The following is a 15800-nucleotide window of genomic DNA, read 5'->3' on the forward strand; positions in this document are numbered from 1 at the left end:
TCCCTGGACTTCATGGTTTGTCCTTTGTCTTAGCATTCAGTGCACATCAATACCTTCAATACCTTCAATACCTGTAAAAGTACAAACAAGTGTGTAGACTGTTCATATTTAGAAACATCTTCAAATGCGGTTGTGAATAAAATACTGATGTTCCCAATGTCCTCATCTTTTTGTTGCACCTTGCACACATAAAGTTACCCAGTCTTGTTCTTCTAACAACTTATGGCCAATGCTACTATTTGATTTGATTGCCAAGAATTTTGAGTAGATGTCTTTTCATGTTGTAACCACAAGTTTATGAGTTCAGCTTGAAGGTAAAATATGTCCAAGCAAATACATGAGCCGCACAATTTCCATCCATGTAGAATCCAGATGTCCACAGTCTAGAATTTTTGAGTATAGTTTGCTTAAAACCTAAATTTTATCTTTCATTTATGAAATGTGCAAAACGGAGAGGCGGTCTGAATTTTCTGAATCCATGTCAAAGTTTAATTCAGCAGAAAGTGAATCTCACTGCCACCTAGTGAATGATTATCGTTACAGCAGCCAGAATAATTTTTTTTTTTTTTAAACCGTCAGTGATTTCTTTGGTGTTACCAGGTGTGACCCTACAAGCATATACAATTGTATCATCCAATGCAGTGCTAGTTATTAGCCATAGTGTGAAGGGAAAATAGCAACTTATCACAAATAAGCTAAATGATAGTAATTAAGAGTAAATATATTGATAATAAATTAAATATGTGCGCAAACTAAGTATAATAAGCTGATTCAGCCGGCAGGATTGTGAGATGGTTCTTACCTGAGCCTGGTCCTTGTATGGCTGCAGCTCTGACACCGTCTGCTCCAGCTCTTGGATTTTGTCCTTGGAGGTGGAGAGCTCTTGCTTCATAGTCTCAGTCTGACTCTTCAGTGCCTCAAGTTCCTTCGCATGAAGCTCCGAGGCCTGAGAGAGGGACTTCTCTTGCGAGACCTTTAGCTCCTCAACCAGGGTCTCCTTCTCTTTAACAGTCTTCTCCTGGAAAATGAGGGGACAAAAGCAATCAATGACTTTTCTAACGAGCAGTAAACAGTATATTACACTTTTTAATGCATATAAAACTAAGTTTACATATATAATAGCTGTGACTACCCTGTAGTACTAACCAAGGTGGAAATCTTCTCCTGAAGGCAGCTTATTTCAGTCTGATGTGTGTCTCTGCTCTCTTTCAGCTCCTGCTCCTTGTGGGACTGTTCCTGCTGCATTTGTTCATTCAAGTGTGCCACCTTTTCCTTCTCCTCCGCTAGTTGATTCTGCAATTCCTCAAGTCTCCTGTGTGATGACAAAAACGAAGGATGTGCCGCAATAGGTTAGATAACAGAAAAATAAATTTGCAACTATGTATGGGATCAAACGAAACCCAGAGTTCTGCACACAACTTGTATAATAAAGTGTGGTACCTTTCTTTCTGCATGAGATCCTCATTCATTTTAGTCAGCTGCACTGAACTATCACCAGATGCCTTCATCATGTCTGAAATGTCATTTTCCAGCTTGCTTTTGTCCTTCGAAAGCTGCTCGAGCTTTTCATCAGCAGTCTTCAGCTTCCTCTCGACGCCTGATTAAAAACAAGGTGTTTATTCATCAAGTCTAGAGATTTTTATTCAACAAGAAAGGAAAGAATATGGTGTCATGCGTCTAAAGCATTAATGGATGTTTCTAACAAAATATTAAACACACAACAAAACAGCTGTAATGTGCTCACCGGCAAGTTGACTTCTTAGAGACTCCGATTCTGTGGCCAAGGATGTGCACTGTTCCTCTTTCTTACTGAGCTTCTCAAGTGTTTCTGCAAAAAAATTAATGGAAAAAAGGTAAGAAATGCCAAATGGTAGTGGATGATAGGAAAAGGTGTGAGAAAATACATTTGATTAACTGAAGAGACTGATTACTAGATTTACCTTGCATAGTTTTTGTCGATTTAGTCTGCTCCTCTGTGCCTTCAGACAACTTTTGTTTCTGTAGGTAGACAATAGACAGGAGTATTTTAACCAGCTGATAGCTGTACCCAGTATTAAGAATGAACGCAAATGCAGCTGAGAAATAAGATTAAAGAAGTTAAAAGATCACTGGACAGCAGCTTAAACAGTGAGAGGGGAATATATCGAATATATCGACATCCAAAAAGCCATAAGCCTCACCAGGCCTACAAGCTCTTGCTCCAGATTGTCTTTCTCCTGCTGTACAGTAGTCAGACTCTGCTGTAAAGAGAGGACTTCCTGCTTCAGACCCTCCAACTGAGAGCTCATATCACTAACCTGCAGCACAGGGCAGTGAGACAAAATAACAAGTGGTGAATAAATAATGCAAAACAAAATAAATATAGATAAAGAAATGTGAGACAAGAGCAAACTAGTCTAATAAATAATGACAACTCTTGGCTAAAACATGGCACACACTGAAAAGGGAGTATTAAAGTGGTAATGAGAAGAACAAACCTTGGCACCCTGGTTGCTTTCTTGGCTCTGCGCCTCCTCTAATTGCCTCTTCAGGGCCTCGAGCTCCTGGTTACCTTGTGCTACCTGGCTGCGCAGAGCAACCACTTCGGCCATCTGCTCTTTGGTTTCTCTATCCTTGTCTTGGGCCTGCTGTTCGTGCGCTGCTTCTTTCTCCTCAAGCTCCTTTACCCTAACTTCGGCGGCATGCAGCTTTCCAAGGACATCCTCCATCTCCACAAGGTGCTGCTCCTCTGCTTTTTCGACACTGCATCGTAGCGAATCCTCCAGCCGCTCCTTGTCCTCAGTCAAAGACGACAGCTGTTTCTTCAGCGCCTGCATCTCCTGACTCCAAGCTGAGGCGTCAGCTTCATGCTTGGCTCCAGCCTCCTCTAGAGCCAGTGTGTGCTCCAACTTCAGCCTCTCTAGTGCACTTTTGGTTTCTATAAGCTCTTCTGTCTGGGCTCCTGCACCTTTGCTGAAGGAGACCTTTAGCTCCTCCATGGCTTGCTGGTGAGAGGCCATGGCAGACTGCAGCTTGGACTGCCACTGTTCAACAGTGTCGGCATTCTCCTTCTCAGCCTGGCTCAAACGCATCTGCAACTCTTCTTTGTCACCAGAGAGCCTTACAGATGTAGCCTGAAGCTGGGCAACTGCTTCAGTGTGGGTTTTTTCTTGAGCTTCTAGCTTCTCCTTGTACTTCTTAAGCTCTTCTTGCTGATTAGATTCTTGGGTAGCCAACTGGTCCCTCAGAGAATTGATCTCTTCCATAAGAGGAGAAATAGTAGCGTCAGAATCCTCAGAGCCCGGCTGGTTCCCGAGACGCAGCCGCAGGTCAGCCACCTCTCTAGTCCTCAGTGAAAGGTCCCGCTCGAGCTCCATAATACGGGATCTTTCTGACACAGTAGCAACCTTTAAAAGCAGACATCTTGCATTTTATAGTTTGTCCTGATCAAACATGCTCAGGAACTGACAAAGGCACGTTAATATGAAATGTTATCATATTTTAGTTAACTGAACTGAACTGACTCGCTAAGTCAAATAATACACAAAGCAGACACATAATACTAAAACTAGAAAAGAATATCACAGGATCACAAGAATAAGGCGTTATACTGACCTCTTGTGGTTATAAAAGGTATGGTCCAAATAATGGAAGTGAACACTGAAAGCATGTATGGAGCTACCACAGTGTGCATGTCATTTTCTACCATTCCTTTATTTACAACAAATTGTGATGATTTTTATATTAATCCAGCTACATTACAAACTTATTGTACATTTAATCTCTCGAGATGAATCTCTTCTTACTGTTGCAACATAATACTGGTTAAGACCGTTAAATTTTCTTAAAATCTGAAAATGTGGTCGTCATCCTAATAAAACTACATGGACTGAAGTTACACTTCTATTCCTTATGACTATAATACTTAAGGGGGGCACCAGGATGCATAGTCTGGGAGGTGGAGCAGGTTTTAGACTAGCAAAACGCAGGGACACCAAATAAGCAGGACAAATGGATGCCGGGAAGGACTGGGGAAGTAGAACATAGGATAACTGAGAGAATGATTAGCCGGGGACAAAGGGGGGAGTTGTCTGTCTGGTTAAGCAGTGATACAAATCAAGAAAGAGAGTTCAGGTTTGGGTTGGGTAACTTATTGGAAAATGGTAGCGGTAAAAAGGCTTTTCACTTTAGACAGCTGAAAGAATATTCAAATCTAAATAAGGACTAAATAAATTAAGCATAAGAAAACATTTGTATTAGTTTATTATTTGATTCTATTTATTTGTTTCAAGAGCAGTAGTGTTATTTTTCTAACGTGAAAGCTGAAATAAATGCATTTGTAAGCAGCGTTTGTAAGGTACGTTCACCACAAGCCCATACAAAGCAAAACTGTGGTAACTGCTTAGAAATCTCTCTGTAAACCCTTGCAAATATTACTTTGGCCACTGTCCTTGGCCCATGCCCTCTTTCCCAACGCAGCACATTGCAGAGCAGAATTCATTACCCTAGTGTCTTCTAACTCTCTTTGGAGTTTCTCAGCTTTGGTCTTTTCAAAGAGCAGGCTCTGTTCAAGCTCCTTAATGTGGGCATGCTCCAGTCTGGTCTGCGTCTGTTAGTAAACAAGGGGGAGAGGAAGAAAACACACCAGTGCCACCATCACATGCCAGCCCAACGCAGACAGAGAAGGGAGGGAGACAGGAGAGAGGATGGAGGGGGTTTGGACGATGACAGTTGTGCGTGTCTTTGAACGTTTGAGGGGTTGTGTTCGGGGAACTGGGCAGGAGTGGAGAGAGGTGGATGACTGGAAATGAGAAGACGCCCCCATGCAAATAGGGATTTGGGTGAAGGAATGGTGGGAAATACAAGACAAGCAGCAACGTGTATTATGGGTGTGCAGGATGAGTACGTTGATGGAGGCAGTTTAGAAGTAACCATGCATCATTGACACCTGGTGAACAAAGCACACCAACTGTTACGATTCACAGAAAGTTTGATAATATGTGTCAGTAATGACTTCACCACAACACAGAGAGAGAACGAAATGGAAGTAGTTTCCTGAACAATAAGGTCAATGCAATAGATTCTATATCAAACAAAGACGTCTGAAGAAGTGGAACATTGATTCAATAACAGAAAGTTTTTTTTTTTTTCAGGTGTTGCCTTGGTTTTATTCAGGTAAAATGATAAGGTTATAGTATTTTCTCTCTCATGCTCTCTCTGTGGTGACAAAGTCATTGTCCACACTATATATAGTAAGTATTGCATAAGAGACCACCTGTGCAAGACTTGAGATCAACTTTGACAGAAATAAATCGGTAACAGAGAAAGGAAAGGTCCTGATTTGACTTTTGGTTGTTCTGTTTTATGATTGAGAACATTATGGCAGCTTAATGAAGCCTTGCCACAATTTTGTACCTCTAGTCTCACATTATACCCAGTGTTAAACTCCAGGATTCACTTTGAAAAGGGGAATAGCACCAGTTTAAAAGAAGCTATCGTGGTTGTCTGTTCCAGGCCTTCCATACTACCTAACTGATCAATGGTAAGGAAGCAGGAGGGATGCGATTGTGCATCTATCTCAGCATCCTCTGCTCATTGTTTTACATTTAAATTCCTAAGGTGGGTGTTATTCCCCTTTGGCTGCAGTGGGCAGACTGAATACAGGTCTGTGACCGGGCAGTGGAATGACAAGGGAGCATCTCCAGTGGTACCATGCTGAGCACTGGACCAACACGAAAGACGAGGACGAGAAGGAAGAAGAAGCAATAAGATCACATCATTGAACAGGGAGGCACTGCAAGTTACAGCTCAACATTAGTACACCTTCAACAGCTTAAAGTTAAAGCTTTTTTTTTGTTTTAGTTTGACCTGTTGAAAGAGTTTTTTTGTCGGAGTGTTTCAAGCCGCATGCAGTTTTAAAAATTATTTATGCAGCGGTGAGTGAGTAATAAACTGTTAGTACACACACTTTAAATAGAAGATAAAGGGGTTTTCTAACCCTGTAGGCCTCATTTTAAAACATCTATTCTGAGCCTGGATGCCTTCAGGGTAACTGAGGTGGTGCCCTGTGCAGCACTGTGGAATAAATAACAAATGCTTTGATCAGATATGAATACAAATACCTCTCTGGGCACCAGCTCGCTGGATATCAAAACTTGGGATGACAAAATGACTTATTTAAGGAACGGACAATGAGCTATGAGAGTCTGTTAAACAAAATATGGAGGAAAAAACTAAATGTCAGGTGTCTTACAGTTCCATTAGCTTTGGTAATTAAGTCTCAGACTTAATGCTTATCAAGTCCAGTCAAGTTTTTATATATATTCGTGGTTTGGGCATAGACTGGCATTGTCACTGAAGTCAGAGACTTGCTGCACCACCAGGTGCATTTGACAGCGTATCATCTAATGCAGCTGATGTCACTATCTAACTGTTCATGCAAATACTGTTACTGAGACTGAACAGTGGGTAGTTCCTACCGCTAACCCAAACAAGAAGTAATGCAAATGGACCTGACTGCAGCTCTGTGGCCGACGATAGTAGCTAATCTTGAGGAATCTTAAAGTGCATTGGACCTGAACTACAAGGAGACATTTGATATTAAAAATAAATATATATTTAGACAAGTTTATTATCATGGGTGACTGCTTCTGAATTCACTTCACAAAATGTAGTTTTTAAAGTGTTTTCATTCTATAAAAATACCACATATATACACTTAGAAAGTCGGTTTTGAAACATGAACTCAATTAAATATGTCATTTGCAGTGATGTGGATCTGCCTTGTGTATTTACCTCCAGATCCCCTTTGGTAATGCAAGCTTCTTCTACCCGAAACTGAAGGTCTTCCACCTTCCTATTTAACAGAAGAAAAAAAAAGGCCAAAAAAACATAAGAGCACTGACAAGCTAAACTAGTGATTAACAGCGAGGCTAAGCCATGTCAGGCACACCACTTTCCTCATGACTTCATAAGATTATAAAAGTACAAGAGCATTTAGAGCTTAGCTGTAACGTTATCTAAAAAAGTACCAGATGATATTAACACAGCAGATCCTGACCCGTGGTCACATATTACTGTGTCTTTGTCTGTCTTCTTACCTACGCTCCTCCTCCAGCTGATTGAGCAGCTCCACCTTGTCTTTGTCTGCAGCTTCCACCAAGGCACGCAACTGATCCATCTTTGACTCCATCTTTTTTTTAAAAACCAAAAGAAAAAGTTGGATACTGTTGACACAACATTTAAAAGATACTCTGATCACAACCATAATTTAGGGACCAGCGAGTGGGCTGACCTGCTCGTGATCATCCCTAAGCAGACTAATTTCTTGCTCCATTTCTCCAACATGGCTAGTGGCCTTGGCAACTTCAGCTCTTTCCATGTCCCTCTCAGCCATCAACTGTTCAATGTGTTGTTGCTTTTCCTTCAGTGCCTCCTGCAAGGCTGTGGTGCCTGAAATCTTCCGATTATACCTCGAAGAAGTCTCAGTTAGCTGTAGAAACACAAAAAAACATAGAATCATAATACTGTTAATTAAGGCAAATATTAAGTGTGACCCCTTAATATTGTTGTTACTGAGTGTGGCCATGTCTCACCAGGCCGGTGCGGCTGGGCTTTGCGCTAACAGAGGAGGCCACAGAGCTCATGGTGCTGATGGATGAGGCACTAGGGCTTCTCTTCAGGCCAGACGGTGTGGCCACTACTTTCCTCACTGTCGTTTTTGCTTTGGCTGGCGTCGTTGAAGGGAAACCGATGCGTGTGACTTTGTGAACTGGAGCGAACAAGCCATACTTGGGTTGGCACTGAAAGTATCTGTGGACAGATCGTCGGAGTCAATAAATATGTGTGGTTGGTGCATGTAATAACACGTCTTTCAGGATTTACAGATGCTATGGCAATAGTACCTCGTGCCCGCCACTGCTCCGTCATTTTTTCCAAGGGGCTCATCTAATTCCACACCACACCACTCGCCTTTGGCAAAATCTGTTTCTCCGAGGAAACGTACCACTCCTGCCTTTGTGCCACCGACCTGAGGAGAAAGCACCAAACATTAGCCAACAATGAATCCTCTCAACAGATAAGGGAGGGCTGAAACATAATCAGCTTAGCTTAGTAATAAACCCTGAGTGAGATAATTCCATGAAAGCCACAGAAACAAAACATGGGAGAGCTTTGAACTTAACAAAGCCAAATTATCAGCATGAGATTTTTTCCTCTTTCACTTATCTACAACTGCACAGCTGCAAGATTGACGCTTAATTTGGTAATGGTGAGCTAATTTCCTCTGGAGCCCAAAGGAAACTTCCTCTTTACATAATGCGCCACATTGCCTCCTGGCTGAGGAAATGGACAAAAAAAAGGGAATTTGTAAGGAGGAAGGAAGGTGCTCATCAACAAATACTGAGACCAAGAGGACTGTACACAGATGGTGACTGCACCCAACAGTGCCAGCAGTAGTACTTCCTCTGACTCAGAGCTGAGGATCTGGTGACATGAAGTGGACGAGGCCACATTTAGTGTGTTAATTTCTCTGACACTAAAGCAGAGGAGAGTTCATTAGTCTTGTGACTGCTGATGTGGCTGAGATACAAAGATAGCGCCTTAACGTTGTGTCACTTTGCTAAAATATTCAGGGGAAAATACTGCTGTATGCTTTGGAAGAAACTTTACCAACACACGATCACCCATCTTCAGTTCTCTCTCTCCTTTCTTGACTGATCCGGTCTCGGAGAGGTTGGAAACAGATTCGCTGTTTGTGCGCGTGAGGTTGGAGGCTGGGGTAGAGGGTACAGCTGGTGTAGCTGGCGTAGCTGGCGTAGCTGGGGTGGCGGCAGACGCCTTCTTTGCTGCAGTAGTAGATTTCGTGGCGGGTGTCTGCGAGGCAACACTTCCAACCGAAGGGGTGGGTGACGAAGCGCGGGAGGGCGGCGCCGTCTGAGTTCCATTAGCCTCCCCCTCGGTGCGAGACAGCTTGGACGGGCGGGTAAATATCCCTCGCAAGGCCTCACACTGGAAGTAGCGCACCCCTGCCACTGATCCATCGTTCTTCCCGATTGCCTCGTCTAGAACAATCCCCGCCCACTGTCCTGGGGCGAACTGCGCCTCTCCCAAAAACTGAATGTAACCTGGTTTATTGCCATTCACCCACACTCGCTCCCCGACCTGGAAGCTCTCCTCGGCGTTCTTGGAATCTCCTCCGCTGGATTTTGGAGCGGATTTGTCAGCCACGCCAGCTTTGGCTGCGTTTAGAAAGAAGTTTTAAAATGAATAAATTGTGCAATTGACTTGTGTCAGGAAAATGAACGTCACAAAACACACAATATCATCTGGTGTTGATACAATGCTATAATTATGTTTTAAGAACTTCTTACCAAAACATTGTAAGTAAAAACTTATACCATTATTATATATGTATAATTATTATAACTATAGCTTTAAACAAAACAGCTGGTTAGTGTCAGTGCTAGTCTATCCATTAAAATGACCACCTCATTTTGCTGTTCTTCTAACTGAATGTTGAAGCCAAAAGCCACACTGTTAATCTACACGGTACTATAAGCTCAGCCGTATCAATTTGGACCAAGCGTGGAGAAATGTGTGGCATGATGTAAAATTTAAAAGCCCTGCTGGCATGAGACAAGCGGAAAAGCATCAAACTGATTCCAGGACTACATTCATCAACCACACAACTCTCAGCTATGGAGCATTCGAAGGCAAACACTGTCCCTGTGTCCGAAATCGTTCACTCCCTCCCTAACCCCTACTCCCTGTGTAGGGTTGCACTATATAGTGAGCTCAATCCCAACAGCTTTCGGACACTACACATATCATCGTTTGACAAGCGCCACTATAAAATGGCGTAACCCCTATACAGGGCCCTACATAGGAGTTAGGGGGCGATTTCGGACACGACCTGTATGTTCACCAGAAGCTGAAGAAGCTGGAGATTCTTACCTGTGCTGGGGGTGGTCTTGGGGGCTCCAGTTGCAGGAGGCCTAGCTATTTTGCTAGGTACTTTGATCCCGCTCGGCTTGGCTGCGCTCATATTTCCTCCTGTGGTCTGACTCACGAGGCTTACGTCCGTCAGCGGGTGCAGACTGACCCCAGACCATCAAAACAACCGGCTGCAGCTCTGTGATGGCGATGAAGTTGTCTCTCAGCCACCAAAATTAATTAAGCCCCCAAAAAATAAAAAGTACAAACAAAAAGAAAAAAACAGGAAAAGGGAGAAGGGAGAAAACCCGCGGCTTGCTAAAGGACCCTGTTTAGAAAGAGACAGAAAAGAACGAGACATGTTACTTGATTTAGTTTAGATTTATTCAGAAATTATTACTTGATCAAACTGATTAATAACATGGGAAAATGTACTATTTGCTAACTTTTCCTGACTTTAATTCTGCCGTGGCTGGTGTTGCAATAACATACTTGGTTAAACACATAAAAGGCAAGTACAGATATACCTTGGTGACGTGCTCACTGGGTTTGTCGAGCAGTATTAATGGAGGCCTTTCGTTACTGTTGTGACAACAAGCTTCTCAGCATACACAACGTCACAGTTAGACCTAAAAATACCCTGTCAAAGGCCAGGCGATAGACAGCGTATAGTGCTGCCTTCACGAACTTCTGAATACCTCATCTCTGACCTTGACGACGGTACACACAGTGCTGCAGATTGTCTCTCTCTCCTTCAATCTATCATTCTGGCATCTAAAATCATGTAAGGATTGCTGGCAGCTTTTTCTAAAACAGGATTACTGGAGAAACACGACCACCACCACCACCACCAGCAGCAGCAGCAGCAGATTATCCTGTTTGTCAGATTACCTCAACACAGAAACAGACCGGCTGAAAGTTGGATTTAAACAAGAGTGTCTGTCTGTTGTTTAGTTGACAATACGACTGGGTCCTGCGATCATGACACATTTCACAAATGCGCTGCCTTCAATAATTAAATCAAACAAGATGTGCAACTATGCAAAGGCTTCGAGTTTCAGGTCAAGCTTCTGACTGAGCTGAAGCATCCTGACCTGTTTCTGTACAGGACTGAATCACTCCAACATATCTTGTGCACAGGTGCACAAAAAGAACGTGTTCATGATGAAACCGTAGTCAGGACAAGTTATATGCACACAAACAACCAAAGGACAAGCTGCTTTATCAACAACTCACTTTGTTATCAACGTATCATATTAAATGGTCTGAACAGATGTAGCTATCATGACAATTAATGATGGTTACACACTATAAATTGTGTGTCTACAATATGCATATTACTAAAAGAGTTTTCACTATTTTGGCAGCAGAGAGGGAGCTTACTTTAAAGTATATTGGAGAATGATGATTATTAAAATTGCTTGAGTAATACCCTAAATATGCACACTGAGGAAAACGTACACAATGGTTTTGAATGTTTTCAGAAGGTGCTGATGGAAAGCTATTCTGCTCGAAAATTCTTTAAAAGGCCAGTTCCTTCACCACAAAATAAACTGTGGGGTCGAATTGTTATGAGTCAGCCAGGACGCTCGACTTGACACGGCAGAAATTTAATACAAGACTCGTTCAACGGGGTCTCGCAAACATACCTTTCATTCCCCGAAAGGGCCTGAGAGCTAGCGCGAATCACACTGCCAAAACAACCGAGAAGATATGTCCGTGAGCTCACACACCCACCGAGACAGTTCTCAGTGGAGGATGAAGGGCAGATACGACCTAGTTTGAACACAGTGTTCCAGTTTTCTTCCACTGTGACTTTGAATGATACGGACTGGTGCCCCGAGGTCAGAAGAAGACCAGAGAAAGAAAGTGTTTCAGTGCCTCAGGACATCACAGTACACATTCAGTCTCACTAAATACCATTTCATCTGTAAGGAAACCTTAAATACGAATGTCGCAAATTTCATCAATGTTGACTGGCCGCAAGAACCTGTGGTACAGGAACACAAGTTAAAAACTACCAAGATTTAATATTTACCGTCTTATGAGCATTAACAGAGAATCTTTCAAGTCTGACTGGTGAGCTGATGCAGTCGGCTGGACATGATCCACTTACACTGAAGACTTTCCCACTGCAGTTATTTTAATCTTTTGCCACTGACTCTCAATCTAATCCGTATCTTGAGAGAAATACAAATACCAAGGCTTTGGAAAAGTCAAAGGGGATTAATATAGTGGTTTATTAACTATACTTTAAGTCTTTCATTTTTTTCCTGATGTAAATAAACACAGTGAAACATGTACATTGCAGCTCGTAAAACAGAAGTGAGACTTCTCAAATGACCGCATTAGCATAACTAACTTCTATTTTCATAATGTCATGGGATGACATGCTCATAAACTCTCAAAACAACGGATACGTATATGTGTGAATAGTGTGGTCACACTTTCATTGTCCTCCACAAACCTGATTCAGTTTCAGCACGTAATAAAACTAGATAAATACACAGACATATTCTCCACTTTACATCTCCATGTTTAACAAGCTAACAGATGGGAGGCTGAGAGCAGTTACACAAAGCAGGCTTTTATTCCACACTATCTTTCAGTAAGTTAATACTAGCCAGTGACTTTATAAATACCAAACCAATTACAGCAAGTTCAGCAGTCCTGGCTGTTGAGGCATCGCTTTCAACTTGTGCTTTACACCAGTAACAAGCAGAGTAAGTTTTATGACATTCATAACACTGACACAAGAAACTCACAAACGACTGCCATCAGAAAACACCTATCCATGGCCAGAAGTGTGTTTTATCGGATGTAACACACTGTCTCAGTCTTCTCTCCCTTACTTTATTCATTACAAAGCCCACTCAAGCTCTAGTCTTTCCTTTTTGAGGAAACATCTGCTGGGATGATTACGGAGCCTCCTGCTGGTACTGACATTCGAAGGTGCAGAAAAACACCAAAGCATCCTGTGTCCTCAAGTGTTTGTAAATTCACATTCACCAGTTTTGAAGACAACAATCCACGCTGACTACAAATAGACATAAAGATCTTCCTCACATCTACAGTAAATGTCACTACCTCTGTCTTCTAGACAGATTCTGACTTTTAAAAACAGTAACACACGCTCAGTTACCAGTTCATTAGGTACACTAGAAAAAAACATCTTACCTTTGTGAAGGTTATGGTATTTAGCGTGTGTTTAAAACACCTGGGAGATCTGTTTATACCTCCGGGGTTTTCATTTTGGAGGCTGTAGTTTGTAGTACTATTGACTTATGTTGTGTTGCAAAGACACATGATCCTATTACTTTGACAACTCCATTTTAGCCATTGGGCTAAAGAACAGAAACACGTTTAATTCAACACAGTTTAACAGCATCACAAACTCCAACCTCCAAAAAGATCGTGCAGTTGAATTAACACATTTCTGAAACTGATCATTACAACAGTCTTGAAGCTGAGCTTTACTGCAGGGCTGTCAGATCACTAGTGTACCTAATCTTTTGGCAAGCGAGTGCATATGTGGAAGGATAGTCATGGTTTCCACTGCAGCCCTGTTTTGAAATCCAGATTTCCCACCACTAACAGAGAGCACTAGAATATCCTCACCAAAAAAACCCACAAATGCATCAAATAGTGGATACTGCTACATGTACTGTATATAGACATATACTTATTTATCCCACTCACGCCTACACACAAACCTTCATTTTGTATGGAACACGTCTGTCCACATCATCTGCATTTGTTCCACTTGTTCTTACTGCAAATCAACCTGTATATTTGTACATGTTACAACTAATAACTGTAAGCAAGCAGACTGAGAACAGTCTTTGTACGTGTGCACACAGGTAAGTGATGCCGATTCAATGTTTGACATCATGTGCAGCAGTTTTAACCAGTGAAATAAACCACTGCAATGCACGTGTGTGCAAAATGTAGTATTGACTGCATCAGTTACACACAGGCAGGTTCAAAGACTGATAGAAATATCGACAGAGGAGTGTCACCACTGGACAAGTGCTCGACTGCAACACGCTGAAGCTTCAGTCCTGCCACCACCACCACCACCAAACAAGCTAAGCTGCTTTAGTCTGCTACAAAATGGCTCAACCGTTGCCTGAGTCAGTCACACCTTTCAGCCGCAAAGCTTTTCTACTACACAGGATCCACCGAGTCAGCTGGGCCACTGTCAAAACAGCAGATGCCTCCAGGGTCTAGTCAGCGTCTTGGCCTGTGAATGTAACCCGCCTCGTTTCTCTAGCGGACTGAGAGCTGTCGATGAGGTGGCACATCTGGTTAGAGTGGAGTCTGTAGTAATAACACACACACACAAAAAAATGAGCTAACTTACCTTTTTCCTTCGCTAGCTCAACCAAAGGTCTCAATCGGAGGCAATGTATAGGGTATAGCCATACCGTGTACACCTAAATAACACACTAACCCGAGAAATGCGGTGAGCTCGGCGACTGGAGAGCGAATTCCTTTAGTCCAAAAAGTCTCCGCAATGTCACGGGAGCTCCAGCAGGGCACACTACTGCTACTACTGCTACTGCTGCTGCTATAAGTTGAGAGCCAACAAATTGTTCCAGCAGATCAGTTGTGCGCAGATAGTTTAACGAGGCCGTGGTAACAGTACTTTGACTCGGTCAACTGTACGGCTAACGCGAATCACGGTGTGTTATCATGTTAGGAACAAGCGTGATTAGATGCTAATTAACGTTAGCAACGAGGCCCGAGCAGAGCCGGCAGAGGGGGGTCAGGACCAGGGGAAGGTCTGGTTAGTTAGCTGGTTTGGATAAACGGACACCTGCTTAGTTGGGTAGTTTAGCTAAACTACTCAACGTCTACCTGAACTTTAACCCCCTCGTTGTTTGTCAGCCGTTTGGACGATTAAACGGAAATAGACGATCTCGGTGCGGGGCTAATACTGACCTGATAGGTTCGACCCTCCGTCGTCTCCCGATAAGAAAAAAGAAATGACACAGCTAGCAGCGAAGTGGGGAACCGCGACGACTGCTGCTCGGTGCTCACACACGGACAAGTGTCGAGTAGAGAGCTGGTATAGACAGTCAATGGTAGAGACACATCCCGGTGTAGGAGCGACGGTGTGTGTCCAACGGCCGACCAAAGATATGGACACACATGTTCAGGAAGATGAGGCACTCCGTCACTTCTCGGCGACACGAAATTCTTAAGAAAAAAAAACTACAACGCCTCCTTGTGAGGAACCACTGTGATTTTTTATATATATGTGTGTGTGTGTGTTTACTGGGAACATTTCATAATATGAAATATGAAATGTTCAAATTGCTTAACACAAATAGCTAATCAGCCAATCACATGGCAATTCAATGCATTTAGGCATCTAGAGGTGATCAAGACAACTTGCTGAAGTTCAAACCACCATCATAATGGGGAAGAAAGGGGATTTAAGTGACTTTGAAGTGGTATGGTTGTTAGTGCCAGATGGTCTGGTCTGAGTATTTCAGAAACTGCTGATCTACTGGGATATTCATGCACCACCATCTCTAGTGTTTACAGAGAAGGGTCCGAAAAAGAGGAAATATCCTGTGAGCGGCAATTGTGCGGACGCCTTGTTGATGTGAGAGGTCAGAGGAGAATGGGCAGACTGGTTGGAGATGATAGAAAGGCAACAGTAACTCAAATAACCACCCGTTACAACAAAGGAATCCAGAATACCATCTCCTAACGCACAACACGTCCAACCTTGAAGAAGATGGGCTACAGCAGCAGAGGACCACACCAAGTGCCACGCCTGTCAGCTAAGAACAGGAAACTGGGACTACAGTTCACACAGGCTCAACAAAATTGAACACTAGAAGATTGGAAAAATGTTGCCTGGTCTGACGAGTCTC

General features: G+C 42.8%; 1 protein-coding gene across 8 annotated transcripts in view; it reads right to left on the minus strand.

Moving 5' to 3' along the window:
- clip1a (CAP-GLY domain containing linker protein 1a) overlaps positions 1-15087 on the minus strand; it is a 23938-nt gene extending 8851 nt beyond the window's left edge. For 2 of the 8 annotated variants that reach the window (XM_047591808.1, XM_047591807.1), the window contains exons 1-16: positions 14857-15086; positions 9934-10240; positions 8650-9218; positions 7884-8008; positions 7575-7791; positions 7274-7471; positions 7080-7171; positions 6775-6835; positions 4484-4588; positions 2478-3386; positions 2181-2297; positions 1941-1998; positions 1745-1828; positions 1441-1597; positions 1147-1312; positions 803-1018 (exon numbers count right to left, since the gene is read on the minus strand). In XM_047591808.1, coding sequence (XP_047447764.1) covers positions 803-1018; positions 1147-1312; positions 1441-1597; positions 1745-1828; positions 1941-1998; positions 2181-2297; positions 2478-3386; positions 4484-4588; positions 6775-6835; positions 7080-7171; positions 7274-7471; positions 7575-7791; positions 7884-8008; positions 8650-9218; positions 9934-10024 — 3165 coding nt within the window. In that variant the 5' untranslated portion in view covers positions 10025-10240; positions 14857-15086. Of the gene's footprint in view, positions 1-802; positions 1019-1146; positions 1313-1440; positions 1598-1744; positions 1829-1940; positions 1999-2180; positions 2298-2477; positions 3387-4483; positions 4589-6774; positions 6836-7079; positions 7172-7273; positions 7472-7574; positions 7792-7883; positions 8009-8649; positions 9219-9933; positions 10241-14056; positions 14194-14275; positions 14398-14856 lie in introns of those variants that run through there. The other 6 variants (XM_047591811.1, XM_047591809.1, XM_047591804.1 and 3 more) reach the window with 5 other exon arrangements.
- Between the last annotated feature and the right edge of the window lie 713 nt (positions 15088-15800).

The sequence above is a fragment of the Mugil cephalus genome, chromosome 8 (genome assembly GCF_022458985.1).
Source record: "Mugil cephalus isolate CIBA_MC_2020 chromosome 8, CIBA_Mcephalus_1.1, whole genome shotgun sequence".
NCBI lineage: Eukaryota > Metazoa > Chordata > Actinopteri > Mugiliformes > Mugilidae > Mugil > Mugil cephalus.